The sequence below is a fragment of the Dryobates pubescens genome, chromosome 25 (assembly GCF_014839835.1).
Source record: "Dryobates pubescens isolate bDryPub1 chromosome 25, bDryPub1.pri, whole genome shotgun sequence".
Classification (NCBI taxonomy): domain Eukaryota; kingdom Metazoa; phylum Chordata; class Aves; order Piciformes; family Picidae; genus Dryobates; species Dryobates pubescens.
In genome coordinates, this window is record NC_071636.1 from 10022092 (window position 1) to 10049899 (window position 27808).

A 27808-nucleotide genomic window follows, 5' to 3' on the forward strand; every position below is an offset into this window, starting at 1 on the left:
TCACAGTTGCTATTGGACACCTAGTTTCTTTGGTAATCTGCAGAATACTCTCCCTTCTTCATTAAACTCAGTTTTAACTAGAATCAGAAGACTCGTATCAGGTGGGAAATTGATGAATGTTCTTGACAAATTTTAGATCTTGGGGGAAAAAAATAATGCTATTAATTCAGTTCACTTACCAGAAAAGGACAGACGCCAAACCTGATGATATCTAAGACCAGAAGCAACACTCCTCTTGGAGGTTCTGAGAATGGTACTACTTTTTTATCTGGTTATAAATGGGATGATCCAGAAACATAATGTAGCATTTGGAGCTTTTAAAACAAAGTTAGTAAAAGGAAACTAGCTTTTCCTCATAGGGGATTTTGCTTACTCTTCTTTAATGATCAGTAGTGTAATAGCTGAAGCATCTACCACTGATTTATCTTGGCAGAGACAGGGCAGCTTGCACACTGCTGACAACAAAGTTATTGGATGCCAGTGTGTACTTAGAAATCTAGTATCACTTCACTGTATATTTAGGAAATAAAGACTAAAGAACAAGCTACTTGTAGTATAATTTTATTTACCTTAGAAACAAAGGGTCAAAAGTCACAGCATGGAAGTCCGTTTTATTTTGTAAACCCATTAAAAAGATGTCCATGTACAAAAGGACATTTCAACAACATAAATGCAAAGGAAACTATAAAAATTCACCACATTAATAAAAAGAGGAGTTTTTATTTCCTTTCTCCATAATTCCTTGCATCTTTCATGTCAGGTTGCACACAATCTTAAGCACAGTTGTTAGAATCATTAAAATTCAAGAGGCTGAACACAAAACCATTTGCTCTGCTATAGGAATGTGTTGCTGAAAGATACAAACCCTGTAGCATGTAAGCTAGAAGTAAGACACAAGACTGAAGGGACTGGTTGAAAGGCTTCTAAACTGAGTGATCTTTTGAGATTTCAATTTCACTTTCCTTTCTGCCAATATTTAGAATATTCCTTAGGGAAGTGGCAGCGTTAGACTGCACAGTGCCTTGTCAAAAGATGAATGTTTCCATGTTGTCCTAATCCATCTAATGTAGATTCAAAATGAAAGACTTTCCTGAAGTAAAGCGATTTCAGTCCCAACAAGTGTCATTGTGCACCAAAATATACAGCAGCTGTATGACAAGCTACTGTGGCATATAATTCAGTCTTCAGTGCTGGATACTCTTGACCGCAAGCTTGGACTTAAATCCTTGAAACACTGCCAGTGAAAGGTCAATTACAAAACTACATTTCTTTTTAATCTGAGCTAATCTGCAATTTAAATTGTCCCTGTTTGTCCCCCAGGAGTACTTCTCTAGGGATTGGAAATTTGTTCTTGTACCCACTACTTGAGGTTTCTGTGAAACACTTCCTTTCCTGTGTCCTCAGTGTAGGCTTGAGACTGGCTGAGTGTTTCGCTAGATCCACTCTTCTTCACTAAGCAGAGTTTTTCAGTCAGAACACTCCATGTCACATGTGACTCATTATACTTGATTTCCAAGTGTAAGTGTCCCAGCTTTCACCAGTTAAGTAAACATCTCGCAATGAACAAAGAGCAACTTGAATGCCTAGAGTTAATACACTTCCAAGATTTGTGTTTGTCCTCTGCCAGGGACGCAGTGCAAGAACTCAGCCCCACCGACATAAGGCACTTACCTACGTTACATGAGAGCGGGCAGGGGCAGGGCTCTTGTAACATGCAAGTCTAGTCAGTGTCCCACTGGAGAAAACTTAAGATCTTGCAGACTTGGGGTGCACTGCCGCTTCCTTGTGTACTGCTGTAATAAAGTCTGCTCTGTATCAAAGATCAGATCCTCCCATTGGCAGCTGCTTCGTTAATCCTTGATTTTGGATGATCGTATTTCACAGAAACAATGAGGAAAAGCAAGAGGGTTGCTCCTTGGATAGCAGCCAGCAAAAAAAAATAATAGTTTAATTGGCAGCCATTAATATTGCCTAGAAAGAATGGAGAAGAAAAAAAAACCAAACAACACATTAATAAAAACTTGTAAAATTAAAAGTCAGTCTCTCCGAGCTTAAATGGCGAAGACTATGCTGCAAAACATGGGCAAAACCAAACCAAATCACATTTCCATCTGACAGCACAGTTTCATTTTTAACTAGCCAGGGCAAAAAATGGAACCTCTGAGATGTGCAGAGTACAAAGATCACTTTCTTTTGTGCCTCAGTGCCTTAAATCAAGCACTGTCCCTGAAGAAGCTGAGATGCTCTTACTACATAATTTCTTTCTTGCGAAGAATTGCTGGAGGCTCCTCCTATCACTGTTACACCTCTGTGCATACAGCAGTGGGGTGGGTGTGCTTCATGTCAGTCAAAACAATTGAAATATTAATAGGCTAACAATCTTCCTTTCTCCCCCTTGCATCCTTTCTTTTTAAAGTCTAGTTTCTTATGCTGCAAAATTGCAATGATTTCAGACAACCAAGCCAAAAAACCTCAATGTGCATTTTCAGCTATGCTTTACTTTCTTCAGACAGTAAATAACAGGGATCACTTGACCAATTTTTAAGGAGACAATTCTTTTTCAAAGCAAAAAAAACCCAAAATATCCCTGTGCTGTGGCCACTCAATGGACTTAAAGATTTCTGCAAATCAAGCCCTGGACTGTAAACAGCTCCCATGAGATTGAACACATCCGAGTACTGGGTTCTGCACATTGGCCACAGCAACCCCATGCAGTGCTACAGGCTGGGATCAGAGTGGCTGGAGAGCGGCCAGGCAGAGAGGGACCTGGGGGTACTGGTTGATGGTAGGCTGAACATGAGCCTGCATTGTGCCCAGGTGGCCAATAGGGCCAATGGCATCCTGGCCTGTAGCAGGAACAGTGTGGCCAGCAGGAGCAGGGAGGTCATTCTGCCCCTGTACACTGCACTGGTTAGGCCGTACCTTGAGTCCTGTGTCCAGTTCTGGGCCCCTCAGTTTAGGAAGGATGTTGACTTACTGGAATGTGTCCAGAGAAGGGCAACAAAGTTGGTGAGGGGATTGGAACACAAGCCCTGTGAGGTGAGGCTGAGGGAGCTAGGGTTGCTTAGCCTGGAGAAGAGGAGGCTCAGGGGAGACCTTACTGCTCTCTACAGCTTCCTGAAGGGAGGTTGTAGACAGGCAGAGGTTGGTCTCTTCTCCCAGGCAACCAGCACCAGAACAAGAGGACACAGTCTCAAGTTGTGCCAGAGGAGGTTTAGGCTGGAGGTTAGGTAGAAATTCTACACGGAGTGTCTGCCCATTGGAATGGGCTGCCCAGGGAGGTGGTGAAGTCACCATCATTGGAGGTGTTTAGGAGGAGACTTGATGGGGTGCTTGGTGCCATGGTTTAGTCAATTAGGTGGTGTGGGATAATAGGTTGGACGCAATGATCTCGAAGGTCTCTTCCAACTTGGTTTGTTCTATTCTATATGTGGTTACTTTTTGGTTCAGTTTGCTCACTCCCTCAAAATTGTTATAAATTAGCCATTTGAATCCCATTGAACAATGTTAGATTAAGAAAGTTCCTTGCTAAACATTTTTCCTCTGTTAAGAAATGTGTACTCGCTAGTGCTGTACTCCTGAGAACAATGTATTGTGGCTCATTTCCAACATGCCATGTGAGCCACAGCAAATTGGACCATTATGATTACCAAAAAGGGTTAGGGAGAGTAAAAACAGTGAAGTATCTATCGATCCTAACAAGCTGATCATGCAGCACGGCTGTAAATGTTCAGATGAAATGACTCTCATTACTGAAACTTAAGATTCAATTCAATTAACTTATAATAAAATGCAGTAAAATTACACAGAGCCTTCCTTTGACATTTAAAAGACAATATACATGTGAATCTCCATTTCAAGAGCAGGCCTGTTTAAAGAGTAGTAATTACCCTCTATAAGATGGGACATTAAACCCATGAAATCTCAGGTTTTGTCAGAGAAGTCAGAACCACTGAGGTGCCAGCAGAAAGTGAACTTCCTCAGCAGACTGAGGCAGTCAGTTACCTCAAATGATACAGAATTAACCAGGTCCACCTGATTTAACCAATCCACCCAGCTGAGCAGCTTATTCAAAACAGATGACCAGTGAGTCATGAAAGGTAACATCATCCAGTTTTAGGCAACTCTGGATAAATTTAGCACAACCTAAATATTTTATAGAGAGAATACTTGGCACTTTCTTCTCTTAGGCTGCTTTAGAAAACAAAGGCAAGGATAAAAAGGCACCATCAAATACCACATTCGTTTGAAATTATCTTCCTCCCTTTGAGCCCTTATCAACTGAATCATCTCTCTACACAACTGCAGAAAAAGATGCTCTTCTGATTTTGAAAGGGACTGAGGGAAAAAAAGCATCAGTGTGATTAGATTTTAATTTATTGAGGACACTTCCATAAAGTTAAGGGCTACTTGTCACCTTTTGCAGATTTTTAAAGAGCAAGTTACAAACCTGTGACAACTTGTGGCCTAATGTACTCTCCCAGACAACATTACTTTTTGGCAGCACACAAATCAAGTTTAAATGGCAAACTCTCTCATACCAAATTCAAAGTCAGTTGAGGCTGCCCTTTTAAGCCATGTATACATAGCAGGTCTAGCAGATGTTTTAAGAACTCTTCTTGCTCCTTCTGTTGGAGCTAATTAGCTCATTGATGATGGTATGACTTTCTTAAACTCCCAAGGTGCCACCTGCTGGTGCCAATAATTATTTTTAACTTCTGCAGGCAACACAAAGCAGAAGATATGTTGGACTTTTTTTAAAGAGTATAACTATCAAACAGATAGAAATGCACAATTAACTCATGGCTATTTCCATGAAGTCTCTTGAAACTAGGATGCTGAATCTAAGTGAGGGATGGGTGCATTTTACTCTCCATAACCACAGAGTAATTTCAGTACTTTATACCTAATATATTCTTGCTCCCTACATAATTTAAATACTTTTCACTAGAATACAAACATTCCTAAAGTCTAGTGACAAAATGCTTTTACTGCTGTAACTGACAGATCTTACAGAGGCAAAATGCTACATGTATGTTTCCCATGCTGTCACTTCATGTTACATGCAAAATGAAACTTCATTTGTACAAAACAGTAGTCAAATGTATAGCTTTAAAATAATAACTATACTAAGGCTCCATAGTTGTACGTGCTGGATGCTTAACTGCTTCTGAAGGAAGTTTCCTACTTGATAGTTGGTGAATACACTGAAAATAACTTACCAAAATCTGTGTGATTACTCATCCAGCCAATTTCTTTAATAGAAACCAGTGCCAACAATCCAGAGCCAACAAATGATCCAATTCCCGAAAAGAAAAAGAACAGCCCCATGATAGCACTCTGCATAGATTTGGGAGCAGCTGAATATGCAAATTCTAGACCTGTATTAAAAGATTGAGGGGGAAAAATGCTATTAGATGACCTAAGAAACAATAGTAGTTTGTTCTAGTTTAGTGTAAGAGAAGGTACAGCTGTATACTACTTCTGGCACAACTAGCCTTTGGATTTCAAGAGACAGGCAACTGAGGCAGTGAATCCCTATCAGTTTGCAGTTCCCTCTAATTGCTTTATGAACCCTGTTGAAGGTCATCAATATATATTAACCTACCAGATGGACAACATTTGAGACAACCACTTTGTTCTCATTAACATTACATGTGTAAAATCAAGAGATCTTCTGAGACAGTATATTCATCTTTCTGTCTAAATTAGTCCTCTAGGAAATTTATTCAAGTAACCTTAACCTGGCAAGTTCCCTGATCCTAGTTTCTCTTGTTTCTGCACTGCATATCTGTTGTGCAGCATTTATAAAGCATGCCATGCTGAAAACAAAGTACTGAGGCACCGAAGATCTCTCTAGCACTGACCATGAACTTTTATTTCTCACAGACTCGGGTGTCTGTATCTCTGAATATGCAGATAAACCAATTGTAGCTGGAAAGGAAGTAATTAGCTTTAATTTAATTTTGATCTAGAGTTCCCTGAGCTCACTGCTTACTAGTCTGTTCTTTGTAAGACTTGTAGAAGTGGGATTTGAACTTTGAACTATCCTTACTCAAATTCCAACTGACAAAACCAAGGAAAACATATCAGTGACATCCGTTTGAAAGCCTGTGCTACCAACAGAACATGCAGGGTTAGGCTCTGCCTTCCCAAGATGAACACCCATGATCAGCTCTCTCTTTCAGAGTAATACTCTTGTCAAAAATCAAATGGGATTATTCCCAAGAGACAGGCAAATACATTCTTTGCAGAGCTTTTTCTCTGACAGGTGAAATGCTTGTTTCAAAACAGTCTACTTCATCCTGGAAATTCATGCTCCCTCGTCTAGCATATTTCTCGGCAAAAGCAGCATTATGGACATGAAAATAGCACAAATCCTTCTGGTTTGCATAATAATGGTATGCTTTATTTACACCGTTACTGGGATTTCACTTTTGCTACTCCAGACAGAATTTAATAGAAAGGCACTGGCATTTCTTTTCAGGAAAAGGCTTCAAGCCAGATAGGTCAATTTGCCTGCTGTGAGGCAGGAACTTTGTTCTTGTAAAAGAAACAGAAATCTGTGTTCTCACTGATCTAACAGCATTTGGTACTGCCACCTGAGAACTCTCTGGAAATCAACACACTGCTTCTCCCTTCCTTCGCAAAACACATTAGAATGGGCCAACAGCAACCTGTCTGTGAGCCTAGAAGGGAAACTGAAACATTCTTCATGCAATTCAGCTGCCTGGCTTCCTGTAAATTCAAACTACAGTGAGAGGATCCCTAGAGAGATGGAGAGACATCTGCAAAGAGGGAAGGGGGTGGCAAACTTATCTTTATTTTGAGAATTAAAAAATGTTTTTACTAGGGCTTTGTCACTAACACAACAATTCAGGTTTTTCAAGGACTATGTTTCTGGCCCATCTCACTTCAAGAGAAAAAGAGCAGACTACTCTCAGGACACAATAGCTAGTTTTTTAACCCCTTGTTTTCATTCTCCAGTCACAAGTCTCCAGTGTATCAGTCACATTTGGCCACCAGGCTTCTTTATGTGCTGCACAAATTAAGCTCAAGTATATCACATGAAAGGATCTGGCCCATTTCTTCTCTTCATTTTGCAGGTAAGAGTGGATGTGAGTGTTACTGCTGGTAAAAGATTTTAAGACTCAAACCAAAACCCAGAAGAGGTGTAACACCACGCACTTTTCCCAACAAAATAAGGCACATTTCTAAACTTAAATGTTTCCAGCAAGCCCAATATTGAATCTGGCCTAAAGAATATGAAATCTTTTCTTTGTCTTCAGAGATATTTTTTTGCCTGCTGGCAGCCACTGATAACGATTTCATGCTACCTCAAACAAGCAGTTTTGAAATGAAACCCAAGATGTGGTGGTGTCATGTGAGATTATGATTCCCAGTCCAATAAGGGGGCTTTAAGAGGATTGCAAGAATAATACAAACGATTAATACAGTGTGTCATCTTTCCAAAGGTACCTCAAGTGTAACTAATGTAGCTTAATAAGAATATGCTTAGCTTTACAGTAAACAAAAACTCAAACACTGTTTCTGCTCTTATGATACTGAGTCCCCTTTTGTTCATAAGGAACGTTTCCAAATCACTGTAGTTTTGTAACCATTAACACTTTGCTTATTTTAAAGCTTCACAGCACAATAGATGCCTTTATCAACTTTTAGTATCAAATTGGTGATGTCTGCTCTGTTAAATCTCAAGAGGCTTTCTTAAAGATGTTTGGAATTCGGTTAAAAATCACAATCAAAAGGCAGGAAAAAGAAAGCTTTGTAAAACAAATCAAATGAAAGTGCAATACACAAAACAATTAAGATCTGCATAAAATTTCTGGTTCAAAGAAAGAATGTTTCTCTAACATTGACCAACCGATTTTGCAGTTATAAAGCTGTTGGGGCAGACCCAGAAAGTACAAAACAGTAATCTTAAAGTCTCTACTTCTTATGTAGAAGTCCACTAAAGCAGTCCAAAAAACCCATCTCTGTTTGGAGTTCAATAGAGAATGCATCAAGTCCCTGACCTTTCCACAACCTGCAGATAGGTTTGTTATTTTTCCTTTGTGAACAGCCATAAACTAGAAAAAATGCCTGACAGGGAAACAAAAATGTGCAAGAGGAAAGAGATTTATTTCTATTTGTATGAACACTTGCATTTCTGATAAGTTACCTATTTATCTGAGTTCAGATTGAATTGGCACAATCCCTGAAGTTGCACAGAATTCATTTTACTCTTTTGAGAAAAATGCTAAACACAGCCTCAGTTTTAATAAGGAACTCAATTAAGGAAGACTTCCATCTTCATATTTTCACATGTTAGGATTTGTGACAGCTACTATTCACATGTAATGAAATGTACAGCAATGGCTATGCAGATATGTCCTCTAGCAAAAGGTACAGATTGATTGCACTGCTAAAGTGTACTTTCCATCTAGGAATCTAACGTGTTTAGCATCTTGGGTCTCAGTGTGCTTTAAAGATAACGAACTCCTCCCCATATCTTACCAGCTATTCAGTGAAGCAAATTAATCCAAGTACTTGCCTATAAATCACTGGGGGCAGTGCAAACCACATGAGGAACCAGGAATAGGATCCTTATCAGATTATCAATGATCCTGGACCTTTAATCATTTGACACTTAGAGGTTCATCTACAATCCTGACTGCTACAGTACAAAAACGAAGAGCTACGGTTTCAGCTGGTGCAATCCAAACCCTGCTGATTACTGCCACAAGAGTTTGTGCTACAATTCCTCCAACGCAGTAACTAGTTAAGGTAAAGTTTAATACGTGATGGATGTCCAATTATTCCAGTCATATGAAATCACAAACCAGAGAGCTGGAAGAAAAGTTTAGAGTAAATGAGCAGATAGAAAAACCTGACAAACAGATGTCACATTTTCTTCTACTTGCCAAGCAATCCAACCACCTTGTTTTATTTCCTAACAACTGTGATGACAATAGAACATATGTAACTAGAAACCCGATGGAGCAGAAGCTCTTTGTTCCACAAAGAGGGAAGCAAACAGCCCGTGTGACAGCTGGGGCTACCACCAGCAAGATCTTAGAGAACTTCATTTTAACCCACTGTGCTTGCCCAGCATGTGGAGTGAAAGTAACCTCCTACAGGGGAAATGAAATGAGGAAATTCTGCCATAGGGGATCGAAGAAAAAGAGCTGTATGTAATGTCAGTTTGAATGGACGATCCCCAACGTTTGATATTCTGAAAGAGTACTTCAACACGTTAATAAGTAACTACAGGTAAGCAAATACAAAATGATTTTACATCGAGTCACTGGAGGAGTTCCAATACATTGCATCAGGTAGCTCTGCAATTCTGTATAAGTAGTATCAAAACAGCTCCTTTTGTGAATATGAAAGGTTTCTGTTCCTGGTAACTAAGCATTGCTCCCAAGCATTACATATGTAAACACTGTGCTAAGGGAATCACCCTAGCATTTCACTTGTTTAATCACAGCAAACCAGTGTTAGGCGCACCGCAGTGACAACAGATAAGTTGCCTGTGCTTCCCTCCTGCTAATGAGCCCTGCAAGTACAGGAAACAGACCAGAAAATAAGATTTTATAGTCCTGTTCACCCTCTCCTCCCACTTCACTTTCAGCTTAAAAACCCAATCTGATCACACAGCTGTCAGCCCCATCACACAGAACAGTATTAAGAAATTTTGGTTCCCTTGCACTTGTTCAAGAAAGGAAAGATTTGAAGAGTGTTTCAGTTTGCTGAAAGTACTGAAATAACTACAGAAAACCTGATCCATAAACAAAGCAGGTAAAACGGTGTAAGAACATCTACTTCATTATTAACATTCACCAAAAAAAAGTTTAGGTTGAGTGTCACACAACTTCTCTTATTTCAAAGATGTAAAACCTCAAGTAGCATAAACTTAAACTGGTGGTAAAGCTAAAGATGGTTTATTTCTTCCTCTTTTTTTTTCCCCCATTCAGAAAGGTGTTTCTACTTACTGATTACTTTCTAAAGTATGAGCTCAATTTTTAGGCCAAAAAAATGGCAGAGCACAAATTTTATTGGTCACACAGAGGAAGATTCAGAGCAACAAATACTTAATTAAAATTATCCCTTAAAATACAATATTGAAAGGCTATACTGTATTTCCTTTGAGGCTTGCAAATACCCAATGCTAATCAGATGACATGCAAATATTTTATGTATTGCTCTGTTTGAAGTTCAGTCTTGAAAACATATCCTCACACAGCTACTTTCCAATTGTGAAAGACAACTCTGTACTTTGCCACTTATATAAAGTTACAGTGAATAATATTGCGTTTGGGAACACTAGAGCTCATTTATAATGATTTGGGAAGAGGATATTTCTTTCCTAAGAATCCATCATTTATGAAAGCAGGCTTGAAACACACAAAGATACTTACCTGCTATACTTGCAAATATTTCACTGAATCCAATCAGCACATACTGAGGAATCTGCCACCATATTGGCAGATCTGCAGCATGGTATGTGACATTTCCAATTGTCTGATTAATTGTTTTAATCTTGACAATTTTCAGTCTGTTGCTTTCCAGAATTCCTATAAGGAAGGTGGGGGGGAAGGGAAGGGGGGGGAAAAGAAAAAGATAAGACCTAAGATGCAAATATTGGGGGTTTTTATATTAAGACTATATCAGGCTTCAGTGTTGCATTGCAGCTACAAATGATAAAATTGGAATATGCATTTCCTAATTTCCTAACAGGAAGCATTTCAGACAAATTTTGCTATTGTTATTCGAAGACATGTAGTTGTTCTGCCATGGAATCAGTGATTATACTCTTATTCAGTAGCAATAATTATAGAAATACTTAACTCTTTTCCAGATGAATTAGCTGAGCTTTCTCATGCTACATTGAGGCTTTTTTAAAGACAATCTCATTTTCATAAACTACTTCACAGTGTAACTACTGCATCTGCCACCACAATATTAATAAACTAAACCTCCTTTGCTTGTTGAAATGGCTACACTAGTCCTGTAGAACTATGAAAACCCTCTGTGAACATGTTCATGGCATTTATACAAAACTTAGCATCACAAAAGATCCAAAAGCTCATTAGAACTTTATTTACAGGCAAAACACTGCATAGAAAGTACTTCATGTAGAATGAAAACCAGACATGGTAGTGTAAAATATAACCATTTTTTGCTTGCTCAACACAACAGTTTAGAGCAGAAAAAGAGTACCAGATAATGCTATAAAGTTTTTCTTGAGGTTCTAGATTAAAAGGATTTGTTTCACTGTTGCATAAAAGCTCTTTACTGTGAGGGTAGTGGAATACTGCAAGAGGTTGCTCAGGGAGATAGTTGAGGCCCCATTCCTGGAGATATTCAAGGCCAGGCTTGACAGTGCTCTGGGCAACCTGATCATGCTGAGGATGCCCCTGCTTACTGCACAGGGGGTTGGACTAGATGACTTTTGGAGGTCCCTTCCAACCCAGACCATTTTATGATACTATGAACAGAATAGTTAATAAAACTCCCTGCTTCACCCAGATAGGACCTCTATAAAAGATCTCTCAATATCCTTGGAAATAAGGTGGATTCAATCATTACCAATTCAGAGGAAGAAGACTGAGTCAATGACACTACTTCCCTTAATAGTTACACACACATGGCCTCCCATTTAGTGCCTGTCAGTTTTGGTCTCATTTCTACTTATTGAGCCAAAATCTGACCTAATCTTGAGGCACAAAATATCACTGCTGTTACAAAAAGAAATTGTACCTGGCTTAGATGGTAGACAGGATGATTCACAGATATCAAACCATGTACAAATGATTTTATCTGCTTCCTGACCTCTACCTTTTCCTTTCCTAGAGGAAGCCAAATGATGACATGGCATTTAATATGATGTCTGCTGAAGTTATTGACAGCACTTTTCACATAAACAAGCACAAGCAACTGCTAATGCACAACAGAATATCTATTCTCCTGTTTCTCCCCACATCTGTGACATACAAACCTCGTGGGGGCCAACCACATTGCCACCTCTCTCTTAAGTGAGTGTTCCCAGGGAATAGTTGATGTTTGCCAAAACCACCTCAAACCACAATATGCAGTTTCTTATTAGTCCTAGTCATGGCAAGAGAGCCAAGCTGGGAAGAAAGCATGAGGAAAGCTCTTTGTAGTTCCTATAGACAGTCTTTAGGAGAGGCCATAATGAAACAATAAAGTCTAGATATCACAGGATAACATTGTATTTCTTCATTGTGGGGTGTTGGAGAGCAGTTCTGAAAATGGAACTGAGGAAGCACACATTAACAAGAGACTTACAAAGTACTTAGAAAAGGATGGGAAGCCGCATTTGTATAATCCATGTTCATTCATTCATTGCAGTTCAGAATCTATTCAAGTCCAAAACCTTGCAACAGCTCTACAGACTAATCTTCTGAGACATGAGAGTTGTAGAGGGAAAGCAGGTTAGAATTCCTCAACTTAGTTTAAATACTACCTTGAGGCCCTCAGACATTTCTTTAAAAGTGTTTTCCTTAGCAACATCTACTTTTGAGGTAAATACTGTTGTGAACTTAGTACCTCTTAATGCCAGGCAACCATATTTTTTCTACTTACTTAACACCTTTATCACCTACCCATCTTAAAGTCTCTTTTGTTTAGCCCTTCAATCCCCCCCCCTTCTGAAACCTGGATTTCTTGATGATTTACTTTTAATGGAGCTGACAAACATTTTAGGTGGAACTTAGTTTAAATATAAACAAAGCAGCAGAAAGAGTTAAGAATTCAATTCCATCCATATACATTCAACACAAAATTACTGCACCTCAAAACATCTAGTGATCCTTACAGTGCTTGATCCTCTTGACAATGTAAGCAGATTTAGGAGGCATTTAGCTACACAGGAGCATAACTACAATATACCAAACTTTGCCATAAATTTTTCTTCAGAGACAAATGTAGAATCACTGAATGGTAGGGGGTGGAAGGGACCTCATGAGATTATCTAGTTCAACCCCCCTGTTGAATTTATTGATTCTTCTTTAGACTTTGATAGACAAACTTCAAGTTTCATCCTACAACTTTTGTAGTTAAAAGAATCTTAAGTTCTTGCCATAATTGTTTAAACTTCATAAATGAAGTAGATTTTCCACTTAAATAACCTTAAGTACTGCTGCTCAGAATTTATGATAAAATGCATGAAGCATGGCAGATGTTCATTAAATCTAATCAGTTGTATTCTCACACAGTTTGTAAGATATTGAAAATAATCTAAATAACCTAACAGGCAGCCTAAGTAGTGTCCACAACTAATGCCAGTTAGATAAGTTAAAATGGAAATATGGCACAAACAAATCATGAACATCCTTCCAAGATTGCAAGTTATTAACATAACACGTCCAAGATTTTAATCTCTCTCTCCCTCTCAGGCAGAAATGGTTGGAAGTCATGTTGTATTTTAACAGTATTAAAACATGGCTTCTATAAATATTTGTTGAGAAAATAAAAAAGTTATGAAGCATGTAAATCAACAAAAGCTTTATACCCTGCTAGAAGTAATCAGGGTTTCCTATGTCCCAAATTTGTCACAACTGAAGCTCTTAAGTTCATGTTAAGATGAAAGGATGCAAGATTCCTCCTAAAGGTTACGCTTTCCAACCAGACTGCAGATAAGCACACATAGAATTCACCTTCTCAGTCTTTACTGTGGAAGAGTTAGGGGAGGATCAATCCAACAAAAATCATGTATTGCATTTGTAGGTGAATAGAAAGCAAGAAGGCATTTGAAATTTTTAAGAATTCTGCTACATGAATCCATTCCCCCAAGTCAGCTGTGAGAATGCAACACATTTTCCCCCAGTACTAATAAAGACAGATATTGCTGGTTTTGAACTCACTTATATGTGAGCCAGATGGTTCTATTTAAAGAGCTGACATTTAACTGTTTTGCATCATCATCTTTTGCTGGTTGCAGTGTCCTAAGTAACATGGAATAAGAGAAACATTCCTATTTTAAGTTTAAATGACTTTGCTTTAAGAACTTGCCCATACACAAAGTGACCTTGGCCTAATAACGTAATTATCTCTCTCATTGCAGAAATCTTAATAGCCACATAAAGTGTCCCACTCTCTAAAATATAGGAGATTACAAGTGCTGAAATTAATTTACTTAATGCTATAATGCTTTATCAATATGTTCATTACAGCAATATTAGGTGAAGTCTATAGTTTCTATGAAGCATTGCTCAGAGATGTTCAGTTCCACATCAGCAGTGCCTAACAACGTTAAATCATCTCAAAAGCAGCTGATTTATGGTTTGAACAGAGTTGCCATCTTTCTCCTTTCACGCTATAGATAAGCTATTTTACACTACAGTAATTCCCAAACATTAGGGAACATTAAGGTAGGGGAGAAAAAAAAAAACCACCAAAGTGGGAGGAAACTATTGTTCAGCCATAACCTAACTTTTTTATTTCAGCATTTTAGGTAAAATTTCACTTTTTAAAATACACTTGGATGTCAAGCACAATGAAGGAACATAGTTATTTCTGAACTCATTTGGGTTTTAGGAAAAATACATTTTTAACTTTGAGATAAATTGCTAATAAATCAGACAACATGGACTTCCATAATAGCATAAAGATTATTTGAGGAGGACTAATAGCCTTATATCCAAATGCTGGACATTTGTTCAGGCCACCCAATCACTGCATGTGAAACTAAAGCATTTGTTGAGAAAACAATTAGAGAAGAAATAGTTCTCTACCAAGCACAGTAGAGCATAATAATATATGAGAAAACTTGTTAATAAAAGTTGGCTTGAAAAGGTATATTCAAAATCCATTTCAGGCAGGAAAAATGGTCCACTTTTATCACAAAGATTCAGAACAGCTGTAGTTTTTGGAGAAAATCTCTTTCAATGTAGGAAATGCATCCATGCAGTTCCATTCTAGCTATCCCATGAAAAAGAAGTCTGACTAATCTTGATCATAAATTGCTGTTGCAATTATCTGAATTTGTAAGCAGCTCTCAAAGTTGTTTTCTTACCTGCAGCAAATGCAGAACACATTACAAAGAACATTCCAACTGCAATTCTCTTCAGTGAGGAAGGGAGCAAGCCATTCCTCTTTAAAATGGGGTCCACCAGTTTATCTTTTAAGGGTATTAGGATCAAAATAAGCACTGCATCAAACATAGTCAACCAGGCTGCTGGAAACTGAAAGGACAGATGACTTAAGTTAGCAGTTTCATACTTAAGGGTTATTTTTCACTATTATTTCACAAAGGAAAAAAAATATTTTTGATGGAATAGTCAGATCCAAAATAAAAGACAGTGCACTGAGACAGTGTGAAAATAAAAATCAGTGTGTGAAAGCTGAGGAAACGCTCGGCTATGACGGTTCTCATTTAATCTGGCAGTTCATAGTTCTGTTAGCTCAGAAGCACAAAAGATTCCTTCACCATAGTAACTCCAACAGTACTGCACATTCTCACTTTCAAAATGCACCTCCAGCTGTGCTGAGGTGGGTGTTGGGGTGGTTGTGGGTTTTTTGGCAGGGTAGGGTGCCCAGAATGTAGAAGCTTTCTGCCGGCACTGAACAACATGAAGTGTTCAGAGCAAAAAAGGTTCTTTTCACAAAAGCAAACAAAACTGCACACAGTTCCAAAGAAAATGAGGAATAAGAAAATTACTGGGCAGATGAAAAGAGTACTCTAAGAAAACAAAGTGTAGAACTCAGCAAAGATGTTTTGAAAAGGGTTTTTTGGAAGTTGCCTTTTGAAAGAGGAGATGGCCATTAGCATTATTGCAACATCTGAGTTTCTCTGCATACATTCTGAGATATGTTTAATGGCAATAATCACTGTCCTTTGGGAGCTTTTCTACCATTAGGATTTTTTTAATGATAGAACATCTGTCTGAGGAATGATTGATTGTGCAACTCAACTCCAGTAAACAAAACAGTGCAGAGAGTTTAAAGGAATACAGCCAAGATACACTTTTTAAAAGCATTCCAAGTCAGTATTAATGGCAGAGAAATGAGTTAATGCAATTAGATAGTCCCTGCCATTCCGCTTCCAGTGTGTACTCTAGTTTGATAAGAGTTAAACTTCTTTTCTACTTCAGTTGTGAAAAATACTTAATATACAAGTTCCATTAAGCCTTTAATAGGCTATTTAGAAGCAGCTTGGCTTTGAAGCAAGTTCAAAGAAAAATTGAGCGCTGTTTTGGGATCTGTACAAGAAAGACTGAAGCCATTCTGTCTTATTGACATTAATTGTAAATAAAACAGAAGAAACTTGATTTTTAAAGAACATTTAGTAAGCTTGTTAAGAATTTACATACATCCTTTTTGTTTCTGCTTCTCAGCACCATTTCTGCAGTTACAGGATGCCAGCTTTTGAAACATATTGACGAACTTCCTTCAATATGCTAAACTGATTCAAGGTAAAGTGAATATCGATTAAGCACTATAAAGTTACAAATATATTTCAGGTTCCATATTTGCAACTACTAATGTTTCAGTTAGGTATGGGTATTCCTGCTGAGTTTGTTGAAGCATTTTTATTCTACTTACAACTTTGAAAACTTAGGGAATACAGATTTATAAACTGTCTTCAAAGACCTCGCTGTTTCCACTGAAGGATAAAGGTACTCTTAATTAAAACAACAAAAATTATCTGAATCCATTCAAAACAGGATGGTTTGAACTCCATACACTCTGCCAAGATCTCTGTATTATGTGTCATGTTTCTAAATGCCCCAGTGTCTGTTGCCATCGATTCCCCTTAGTCAGTGCCTTAACTTCCTGAAATTTATGTACAGTCCTTACCTGTTTTGCATTTCAACTGAAAAACAAAGAGTACTTTCCACTTCTTTTGCCTTGCTTACCGTGTGAATAGAGTTGGTGTCATTTGATATTTCAGGAATTTTCAGATGGAGACTTTGCAGTACATATGTTGTCTGCATCTAACATTAGGAAAGGTGAGTTGAGGTTATTAAGAACAATGTACTTCAAAATTTTTAATGATTAACAAACATCCTATCATAGGTAAAGTGCTAATGCAGCAAAACAAAAATAATTATTGTCAGAACACTGCAAGATTTTTTTTTTAACCATTACATTTAATTTTATCAAAAGCAACAAGAATCATTCATGTGACTTCAAAAACAATTTCTGCCTATTTTTTGCCCCCAAATATATTTGCTGTTCTAATTAAGACAGAAGAACAAGAAAGGAATTAATTAAAATGAAATCTACACTACTTACCCTGACCTATCTGGATCAGTGCAAGATGAAACAGAGCACAATATTTAAGGCAAGTTAATTTGCCCAAGTGTTAGTTTTAATTAATTATTTTAACTATTTTAAGTCAAAATACCCTTATTGAATACATGGGTGTTAAACAAGTCAAACTGTCAACACCAGCTTTCTGGAAAAAATCTCATTCTTTAGAATCACAGCTACTGAATGCTAGCTGCAAGTGAACCTTCTACTACAGTTTCCCCAAAGAGCCTTTGTGTTTTCTCTGGGTAACTGTTCTGGGGAGGGGGTAATTTTCAGAGAAGCTAAATTTGTAACAGACTCATAACTGCAACTTAATGCTGCTTCAACTGGGAGAAGAGGACGTTACGGACCTTAAATTAGAAATGATGTTTTTTAGACATCAGTTTAACCATTTGGAACTACTCACTTGAAAATACACTGTCCAGTAAGGTATCAAAGCCAAAAAGACAGGGATAATCTTGACAAGAGCTTTCACATCTTCTACTTTATCTTCTCTGAATGGGCCCCCTCGAGACAGCTTGGCCATCTCAAACAGGCTTTGCTTGCGAGGTTGCTGAAGTACTCCTTGGCCTTCACTTTTGAAAAGAATTTGCAATGTTTAGTTAAAGAGCAACAAAACCCCGACATAACTGGCAGTCTTGTGACACTTCATTATAAAAAGCTCATACATTTCCAAAAGAAGTTACTCGTGTAACTTACAGCAAAACAACTAGGCCAGAATGGATCATCAGCAGGTGAGAACACAAGCTGAAAATTTCCATTACAAAGGTTTCCTTATTTCCCATCTCCTCCCCCACCCCCCTCGCGTAAATAATTGGCACTGCGATATGCAAAACTTAAGAAACACTATCACAAAACACAGGCTATTCTAATTCAGTGAATTGTTTTGCAATCTGACTACATAAAAGCCCGTTGCAGAGGAGGCACCTGGCATCTCTTATTATCAGTGACTGAATTCAGCACCCAGTATTCCACAGGCATCTTTAAGAGTGAAGTAACCATTTGGAAAGCAAAAAGCCAGCACACAAAGAGCCATTTCCAACATTAAAAGGAGATGACAGTGGTTATTAAATCAGAAGGTGTCCCACAAACATATCTAAGCAAAGAAATAAGTAAACTAATGCTTAAAAGTAGCATACTTATGTGTCAGTTTCAGAAACTCTGAACTGGCAAGTTCAGATTTGACCTTGCAGCATGGAGATCCAGAGGTCTCAAAATGTGCCTCTCTCATCCCAGAAAATATTTCCAGAACCCAACTCTTCCAGTGCCAGTCCTTAAAGCAAAACTGCATATCCTAGTGCTTTCTCCAGTGTGACTTACAGCCAGCTAGTTCAAACTAACTAGCTCCAACCCTTAGGCTGATTCCCTGAATTCAGACTATACCAAAGAGCTCATTACAAACCTATTAGTTGAACGTTCCACTTGTCTCTTTCTTGAGCAACAAGAATATGTGAGAATTTTAAACATGTCTGTGAAGGCACTACCATCAGGTGGTTTTGTGATGAAGAAACTCTGACCGCACAAGAAAACCATGAATGAAATTCCAATGCAAACCGTTGGGATACTATATCCAACAACAAAGCTCACATTCTGTTGAATGTATGCAATGCCTCCCAGAGACAGAATAGCTCCCAAGTTAATGCTCCAATAAAACCAGTTAAAAAATCTTCTTGTGGCTTCTGGCCCTCGATCTTTGACCTGGAAAAGATTAAAAAGAAGTCATCCAGTTTCTGAAGAAAATGAAGATTCTCTATTAGAATTAATGTAGGTCAATGCACCAAAGAGTTCAGGTTTAATTTAGTCATACTGAAAGGATATGGTTTGGGGTTAGCATGGTATTTGATGCAATGACATCTTACTGAGCTACTCCATTACATCAGTGACCTTCTAGAAGTTCAGCATAGGGTTAAAAGAAGCCACACAATACTCAACAATAGCACCATAGAGGCCGTTATTAGTTCTGCTGCAGGGTCTCTTATTTGGTCCTTTCTCTAGGCTAAACTCACTCAGATTAATGTCCCATAGTGCACAGAAGTTAAAATAACTATTTTTTTAACTAAACAAAAACCCCAAAAAGTTAAGCTACCTAAAATTTTATGTATTTGAAACATTGGAACACTTGCTTCTTTCAGCTGTATATACACTTAACAGTTAACCATACCCCATCTTCTGAGCCTCAAATGGCTGCTTGGTAATTAAAGCACAAATTTACATTTTAACACAGTCCTAATGTCTCTCATCAGAACATAAATTGAAAACTTGCCATTCTGACCTAAAAAAAAAAAGAAAAGGGAAAAAAAAAAAGGTTGCCTAAGGTGTCACAAGGCTCCAGTAAACATTTGCCCCTCTATTAAATCACCAGTGTTCATAGTGCTGTTTTCCTGTTTGATGCTCTCAATGTCTCTCCAGTGAAAGTTGAGACAACCCTGGTTTATAGACTTATACTGTACAGACTTCACTATCACTCACTATTCTGTGTTGCCTACCATAAGTTACCCCATGTTTTGTAATTAAGTCACAGGAACCCAGCATCATTCATAAGATGTGACCTAAGAGAAACTATGCAAGCTAAAATTTGAAATACATTAAAAAGATCAACTAGACTGCAGAAGAATTCGTAATACCATATCTGTCACCAGTTTATGACTGAAAGGCCATTAACAGTGACTATCAAGTCAGTGCTATGAACCAATCTTGCTGAGTCAGTTGTTTTTCATTTTTAATTGCAAGTTTCCCTTCCTCATTTGCCAGATCTTCAAAAAAATCTGTGTTTAGTTGGCAGTATGAAAACCAAGCTGTGTCTTGGACTAAGTTTTTAACATTGTCAGTTTGGATTTACAGCTTCGTTTCTCAGTGGTGCACAATCCCATCTGTACCATTTAACCAAGCCTAACAAAAGGAATATTAAGGCACCTCTACTCCTATGCACAGTTAATAGCATCATTAGGCATTCATGTTAGCAAGCCAAATACAATCTTGGAGCCTTAACCCAAGAAATTATCTCTTTCCAGTTCCAACTTGACACTCATTTCCAAATTATAAGTCATCATCTGCAATAATGTTTCAAGATAGGAATCCCTCCCAAACCCCAAACAGCAGCAGGATAGTAGCAAACAATTACATCATAAACACAGTGCTACAATGTATGTGAAGACCTAACAATGCATTTTATGAAGGTCCCGTTTCTTCATCATGAAGTACCTGTTCTCTTATGATTTCTGCAAGGAATATGACTTCCCATCCTCCCTCTTACAAATGGCCTTGTTCAATGTCTATGCAAAAAAAAAGCTGGGAGATGAAAGCAAACTGATATAGGTAAGAAAAGGGCAAGCACAGAATGATCCTTCTATCAAGTATTATACCAGCCTCCAACCATTACTTCCTGAGAAGCTTTCTAAACCAAGAATGGCTTCTACCTACATAATAAATAGCACAGATCTCCTGTCCATGAACTCATCCAGCCTGCCTCTGAACCCAGGTCAGCTTTTAGAATCCATAATACCCTGTGGCAAAGAGTTCCCCAGTTAATTACACAGTGGGAAGAACCACCTCCATTTGTCTGTTTTGAACCTGCCTTGTACTAGCCTCACTTGTTTTACCTAGTTCCAGGAAAGAACAGAAGACAGCTGAGCTTTATCCCACACCTGCTCCATTTCTGCCTCTCTCCTTCTGACTATTACTTGCAGAAACCACATCTTCCTTCTAGGTGCCTTTTCAGAGACAGAAAGTTACAGGCTGTTTCATGATTTCTTGCACAAAAATTACTGACCGTATCTGCGACCCTTCCCTGAAAAGTCTTTCTCCATCTGCAGTATCTTTTTTGAAAGTGTAACCAAAAAGGAGTGCAATGCTCAAGGGACAGACACATCACAGACTCACAATGAAGAGAACAGATTTTTCTGCTGCTTCATAAAAGTATGCATGCATACTAGAAGTCACTTCACAGCTACATCTGAAATGCCACCGTGGCTTTTTATTAACAAACATTAATAACCTAATAAAAAAATCACACTGAACTATGATATGGAATGTCTTGACGAAGTGGAATAACTATGGAGATGTCATACCAAAATCAAAAAATATGTTAGAGTTAAAAGGCAATCCTTGTAGCTCCTTTCAAGAATCAGACTGGCTGCCCAAAATCTTAGCTAGATTACATTTACAGAGGACTACTCAAAGTTTTCCCTACTGGGTGTTACTTGAGTTGTGTGACAGCACAAACAGACTGGTTTATTCTCTTCCTAAGTAGATGCTACATTTTAGCAAGGTACCAAGAAGGAGTAAACTATGTAGAATTTAATGATTTAATTTGTATCAAGGACAAGTATTTTTCACAAGGCTGTAGGAATTCTCCTTTTCCCCTCATGCTTAGATTATTTTCAATCACCCAGGCAGAAAGAAAAATCTATCACTCCCTCTGCTCATCTATGCTCAAGCATAGCAGCACTCTCCTTGTGTTGCCAGCACCAACAGTTTCATTCCAGCAAGGAAATGGCATGTAAATGGCTCCAGTAGGATGTGGGTCCTGTGCTGAGTCTGAGTCCTGTGGGCTAAGAGTTCCACATCCCTGCATCAAAAGTCAAAATAGGCACATTTAAAAGATCTTGTCCCCATTGCAACAGAACAGCTTAAAACCAGTAGTAGTGCCTAAAAGGTATGAAAAAGGTCACCTTCTTAGATCTACCATCTTTTAGCCAAACTCCTTACAACAGAAAAATGCAAAGAATATCAGTGAAATGCGATGGACAGAGTGCAAGGCTTCCTATCACTGAACAAAACCACTGTACTAAAACTTGAATGAATATTAGCAAGCATCTGATACATGCTTTCTTTGCTCTAGGCAACACCTTGCTTTGCTAATGAGTTCAGATTCAGACATTTTTGCACAGAATTTATCAGGGCTAGACAGCTGTCACTTATTTAGATCAGCCCCCAGCACATAAAATCCTGTTCTGAGTCTTCAGTTCACAGTTCTGCATCCTTCAAACCTTACAGACCTTTTTTTTTCCTTACTAAATGAGATAGCACATCAATCTCCAAGAACTCTGGGGAACAATCCAGTAGTGAATCTGCTTCAATAAAAATACAGAATAACCTATTGTACCATACAAAGAGCATCACAACTGCCCTGGATTTTTATCTTTTAAACTCTAGGGCAAATTCTAATTGAGAAAAAAAAGTAGCAAAACCCAGAAAAACAAACCCCTCCCAACCTTTCTCCAAAACTAAACCAACAAAATCCCCACCCACACTAAAAATACCCACCAACACAGAAATGAAGGAAATGAGCAACTCTAAGTGTCCTGGCCACAGCTGTTTTGTTGCTCATTGCCTCAGGTGGGCCTCTAAAGAGGAATTAAAATCATCTTGCTAACTTTCAAGACATCCAACATAACTTGGTGGGGAGGGAGGGAGGGCAGAATCTAACCTAGCACTTGATTTTTCTACAGTCCAAAAGGTCTTTTTCTTCATATATCTGACAACTATCCTTTACACATAATTAATCCAAATGCAGACAGAAAAACACAGTGACATTCTGAGTTTTATAACTGGGACCTAAACACATTGGATTTCATAATAATAAGGGAAGAGTACTCAAAATCAAAATTTCCAATAAAAAAACCCACACCCAAAACATATTAGACTGATTGTGGTTCAGTGAGATGTAATCACAGCCACAGTTTCCATGCTAAAGAATCCTCACTGTCTGGAACACTGTGTTATAGGAACTGTGTAATCATTAGGTTATTTACAGCCACTTCCAGCAGAGGACACATGAGCTGTGCAACTCTGCACTGCAATAGTCTATACTCATTTAGGATACAAGGTTAACATCTCACAGTCTGAACAAAATGGCAAACACAACTAAAACAAAGAAAGAGGGAAAGAGCAACTTGATCTTTAATTACAGCACGTGATGAAAAGTTCATTACAAATATCTAACCAAGAGCAACTTCCACAGCAAAGCTGTCCCTAAAGGAGATACTTATGCTGACCTCATTGTGACTTAGACAAAAGATCAGCACTTTCTGAATTCTCTCTCCCCTGGATTCTCCAACACCAACATCTTTCTTAGGAGATGATCCAACTAGTAACCAAAGCAGTTCACTCAGCTTGAAATCAAAACTGTTACACAGTTGATTTATATGTATATAACTTTTAGATTATAGCAGATTCCCTCCTTTTATGTAAAGACAGGAATCTATATAAGCAGTGTTGCTTCTCCATAGTTCTTGTGTTTAGATGCTTTGCTTTATCACAAAGTAATTTCCTAGCTCTCTACAACAATAGTTATCTACAGGATTTATGTTTGATGCAGCTAGTGCCATTCCACTGTGACATCTGATGGCTGACATCATCTGCTGATTATCTCAAATACTTCCTAAATACCAACATTTCAAAGTACCAGTATGTCATAATATTCCCTCTCTCCCTGTTCACATGACAGATGCAAAGCAAGATGCAAAGCAAGACCTCCTATTTGACTCACATAAAAGCAAAAAGATGATTTAAAAGTTACTGACAGTAGCAGTTTCCCTTTGTTCCTGCAATCGACTGACAGTCACAAGTGACAAATGTAACAAAAAACCCCAAACTTATGCCAGCCAACTATGTAAGCAGCCACACAACAGAGCAAGGATGAAAACGTAGAAGCTTGCCCTTGTCCTTAGCCTACACAAGAAAGCACAATGACAACTGTTTTCCACAGTCAAATTGACTCTTACAGAATTTTGACCTTCTAATCCATCACTACACACATGAGTTACTCTTTGAGAGCATCTGGAGACAGCTCAGTAACAGTTATACTCTACAACTCAGTCGCTCCATAATTCCAAACTTTTACAATAAAATTCATATTTAAAGTCTGCTTCCTCTCACTAGTGTCCTATCCTGTTTCCATCAGAAACAAATAAATTGGTACTGTCTGTGTGAATGCCACAACTTCAGTTTTCAAACTTATCTGCGAAGGCTTAGAGCTCTGCAGTCTCCTAAGAAGTTCAATCATAACAAAGCAACTTTCAGTTAGTGGCCCTCAACTCTTTACACAAGGTCCTCCATCCTTCTCAGTGGCTGGAAAATCTGAGTTCTACAAATAAATAAAGGTTGAAAAATCTCTCTAAAGCCATCTTTACACCAGTAATTTCCAACAGGTCCCTGGCTCTGGCAATACCACTGTTAACAACAACGGTTTTAGCAAAGCTAGAAGATTTTGGGCAGGTTATGGACTGGGAGATTGAATGGTTATGACGCAATGCAGAAAGGCGATACTCTGAGTCAAAACTGGCATCTCTAATCAACATAAACCCAAACCAGATTAATCTATAATTAGAACAATGATTATAGCTGATGCTGGATCAGTCGTCTACTACTAAGGTTGGCTTCAATGTTGAAGCTAAACCAGCTTTCACAATAATGAGGGGCAGTCACACTGTTTCCTAACTACATAAAGTCACAAACTGCTACATAGAAGAGGAAGCCACTGCAAAACACTGCCTTTAAAAGGGGAACTGGAAAGTGTCAGGTTATACATATCACATGATTATAAATACTATTCTGAGAACCATCAGTTCAGATTCAGACCTGTATGATGGATCAATCTGCAGATTCTAGAAGAACAACTCTTACTGATAAGCACAATTAAGTAAAGCTGATCTACACCTAGGGCACAGTAACTTTTGTTTGCCAAGCTGACTGGCAAAAGTTACTCTATACTAAGTCTGCTCAGCCACTTGAAATAGGACTTCTAAAAGCATCAATTTAACAGAAACTAAGAAACTACATCTTCTTAACCTCTGAGGAAAATAACTATTGGAATTTAGCATCCAATTTTCCACAAAGTGGTGGTTCTTAATAAGAAAATCCTCATTAGGTTTGGGTTCTCCACTCAAATCACAGATCATCCATTAACAATTAAAAATTTACATGGCAATCTTTGAGAGATCTGCAGTGGAATGCAATTAACAATAGCTGAAAGGTGTTTCATGTCAGCTAAAGCACACAACTAGTATTTTCCTTTATTTGGTATTTAAGGGAAAGAGGACAAATCTTATCAGCACATGTCCATCCAAAATGTATTTGCATTATATTCTGGACTCCCAAGAATGTTACTCTGGGAAACAGACTTTATTCTCAGCAATGCATATCCACCTACCCAGCAGTTTGCTACACTTCTAGGGAGGGGGAAGGCACCCAAGAGGGCTCAAAACTGCACAACAAGGTAAGTGGCAAGCTGCAATATATTTAACAATATATAAGTCAGAAAAAAAAACCAACAAACATGGCGGGGGGAGGGGGGGGAATCCAGTCCTTGGCAGAGCTCTACTGATTATTAGGAACCAGAAAGGAGTATTTCTTTTGTTTCACCCTACATAAATCACCGTGAATTATCTGCAAACCTAGACAAAAACTACTTTCCATGAAATCCTGGGGGGGAAACCTTTAGAAAAAAACCTAGCTACAACAGCTCTATTTCCATTGGCAATGGCTCTTCTTTTGTTCTGTTCCTGCCATTATGTATCTTTTATATTTAACATTCACAAAGTGTTCTGGGGATAAGCAGTCAGTTCTGAAAAACACCTTATAAGATAAAGTCATATTAAAGCTATTTCGCCTGATGGGCTCATGCTGGCTTAAACAGAACTGATACACTGGGGACACACAATCCTAGGCTATAATAATGGTTTACATTTATATACTGCCTTTCACCCCCAACTCCAGATTTTATAAAGCACGAAATGACAAAGAATGACAAATGTGAAGTGCACAAAGGAGAACAGAGGTATATTTGTCAAAGATATTGTGGTAGATCCTACTTCTCATGAAGAGCGTCATGGCATTTCTGATACCTGCTCTTAGCAGAACTCAATGGGCTGGTAAACAGACGTGCAAACAGACTGGAGGTATTTTCCTTGCTTTTACATCAAGAAGAGTTTGGTCAGAAAAGCTGCTTGGTGTCTAAGCATTCTCTAAGCATCTGAAATTCTCAAGTGTGTAAAGCAGACATTATACTCACCATCCACAGTCAGCATACTACCTTACCATGAGATTGGAAACATATACATGTAACAGTGCATTCCAGTTGATACTGAACTATGAGTGGTCTCTCAAGCATTTTCCATAAAGCCACTTGGTTCTGCAGTGATGATCCAATTAATGATATCACTGAAGTGGATCTCAGTAAGGTCATTTGACATGACATGATCTTAAGGAGAATAGCCTAGGTAATGTTTACTATGTTGAGAGCACCTTCCCATCTATCATGTGGCATATTAGCCTGCAAAAAAAGTATCACTCAAGGGCACAGTGCCATACAGAGAATACCTAAAGCATAAAAAACTCTTTATTCTCTATCCTTCATTTATCATGGGATGACAAAGGCCTCTGAGCACTGCCATAGAAGGCCAATGGTGTCCTTGTTAAATCTAACATGTATATGGGATATTTCACCTGGTGAGTTCTGAGGTCAAATTAACCTGAAACAAACTCCACAATGGAGGATAATTAACAACCCACTTAGCAGCCATTAAGTAGCCAACCCAACTCCTCAAGATGGTAATGTCTTACTCAAATCAGGTACCACATATAAGGTAGGGCTACCAGGAAACCAAGTGTCATAGGAGATCTGACACCATACAGACAACAAAATTATACCTAGCAGAGTCCAACTTAACAGTCTGCATTACAGAGGGAACAAAGCTGGATGATCTGATGTGAATCAGTAGGTGCATTGTCCACCCCACCAAGGCAAGCCCCTCTGCATTACTGACAGCCATCCCCTGCCTCAGATCAGCACCCACAAACAATTCAGCAGCTGCCAAACAATACTTGACCTGGTCTGCCCCAAAAGGGGTGATGTTGGCCTTGACCGACCCGACGCCCAGCCCCACGAGGACCAGTCCGATGAAGATAGACATGGCACAGTAGCGGATGGCTCCCACCTGGGAGCAAGGTGCCATGGTGGCGTTGGATGCTGGAGAGGAGCAGTTCTCTACGGGGAACAAGGGGATGTCCCCACAAAGGCCCTGGCGCGTGTGTGGCGCAGCAATGACAGGGAAGGCCAGCATGCCCAACAAGTACAGTGCCATGCTGAGCAGGATGGTGCCAAACTTGCCCAGCAGGGCATCAGCCAACCAGCCACCGAAGGGTGACACCAGGTACGTGATGCCCATGAAGAGCAGCAGGGCCTGGCTGGCCTGGGTACCCTCCCAGTCATAGGGAGGCCCGTTGAGGAAGAGCACCAAGTTGGAGGTGATGCCGTAGAAGGCCACTCGTTCCAGCAGCTCGGCCAGGAGCACGGCGGCGCAGGCCAACCGCCGCCCGTGGAAAGCGCTGACTGCTACACGTCCGCGCTCCCCGCTGCTCAGCAAGGGGCTGCGCTCGCTCGGCTCGGCCTCCTCCATGACGGCGCCTCCTTCCCGGTACCACCTTGCCGGCGCCTCCTTCCAGATACCTCCTTCCCGGCACCTCCTTCCAGATACCTCCTTCCCGGCACCTCCTTCCCGGCCCCGCTGCGCTTCCCGACCCACCCTGA

The 27808-nt window shown here is 39.0% G+C and overlaps 1 protein-coding gene across 1 annotated transcript; it reads right to left on the reverse strand.

Annotated features, from left to right (window-relative positions):
- Positions 1-564: 564 nt before the first annotated feature.
- On the reverse strand, positions 565-27808 carry SLC15A4 (solute carrier family 15 member 4). The gene is made up of 8 exons (XM_009903102.2): positions 27108-27808; positions 18680-18975; positions 17684-17852; positions 16881-16958; positions 15038-15206; positions 10419-10574; positions 5223-5381; positions 565-1971 (listed from the first exon to the last, which is right to left on the reverse strand). Exons 1-8 carry the CDS (start codon positions 27675-27677, stop codon positions 1823-1825), a joined length of 1746 nt encoding a protein of 581 aa, XP_009901404.2. The 5' UTR covers positions 27678-27808; the 3' UTR covers positions 565-1822.

Bases quoted from the DNA above. Each gene is read 5' to 3' on its own strand.
- SLC15A4 (XM_009903102.2), bottom strand. From the start codon at position 27,677: ATGGAGGAGGCCGAGCCGAGCGAGCGCAGCCCCTTGCTGAGCAGCGGG. The intron at 18,976-27,107 runs GTCAAGTATTGT...AATCTTTTCCAG, and splicing joins CCCCTTTTGGGGCAGACCAG to GTCAAAGATCGAGGGCCAGA. The intron at 5,382-10,418 runs GTAAGTATCTTT...CTTTTAATACAG, and splicing joins AATATTTGCAAGTATAGCAG to GTCTAGAATTTGCATATTCA.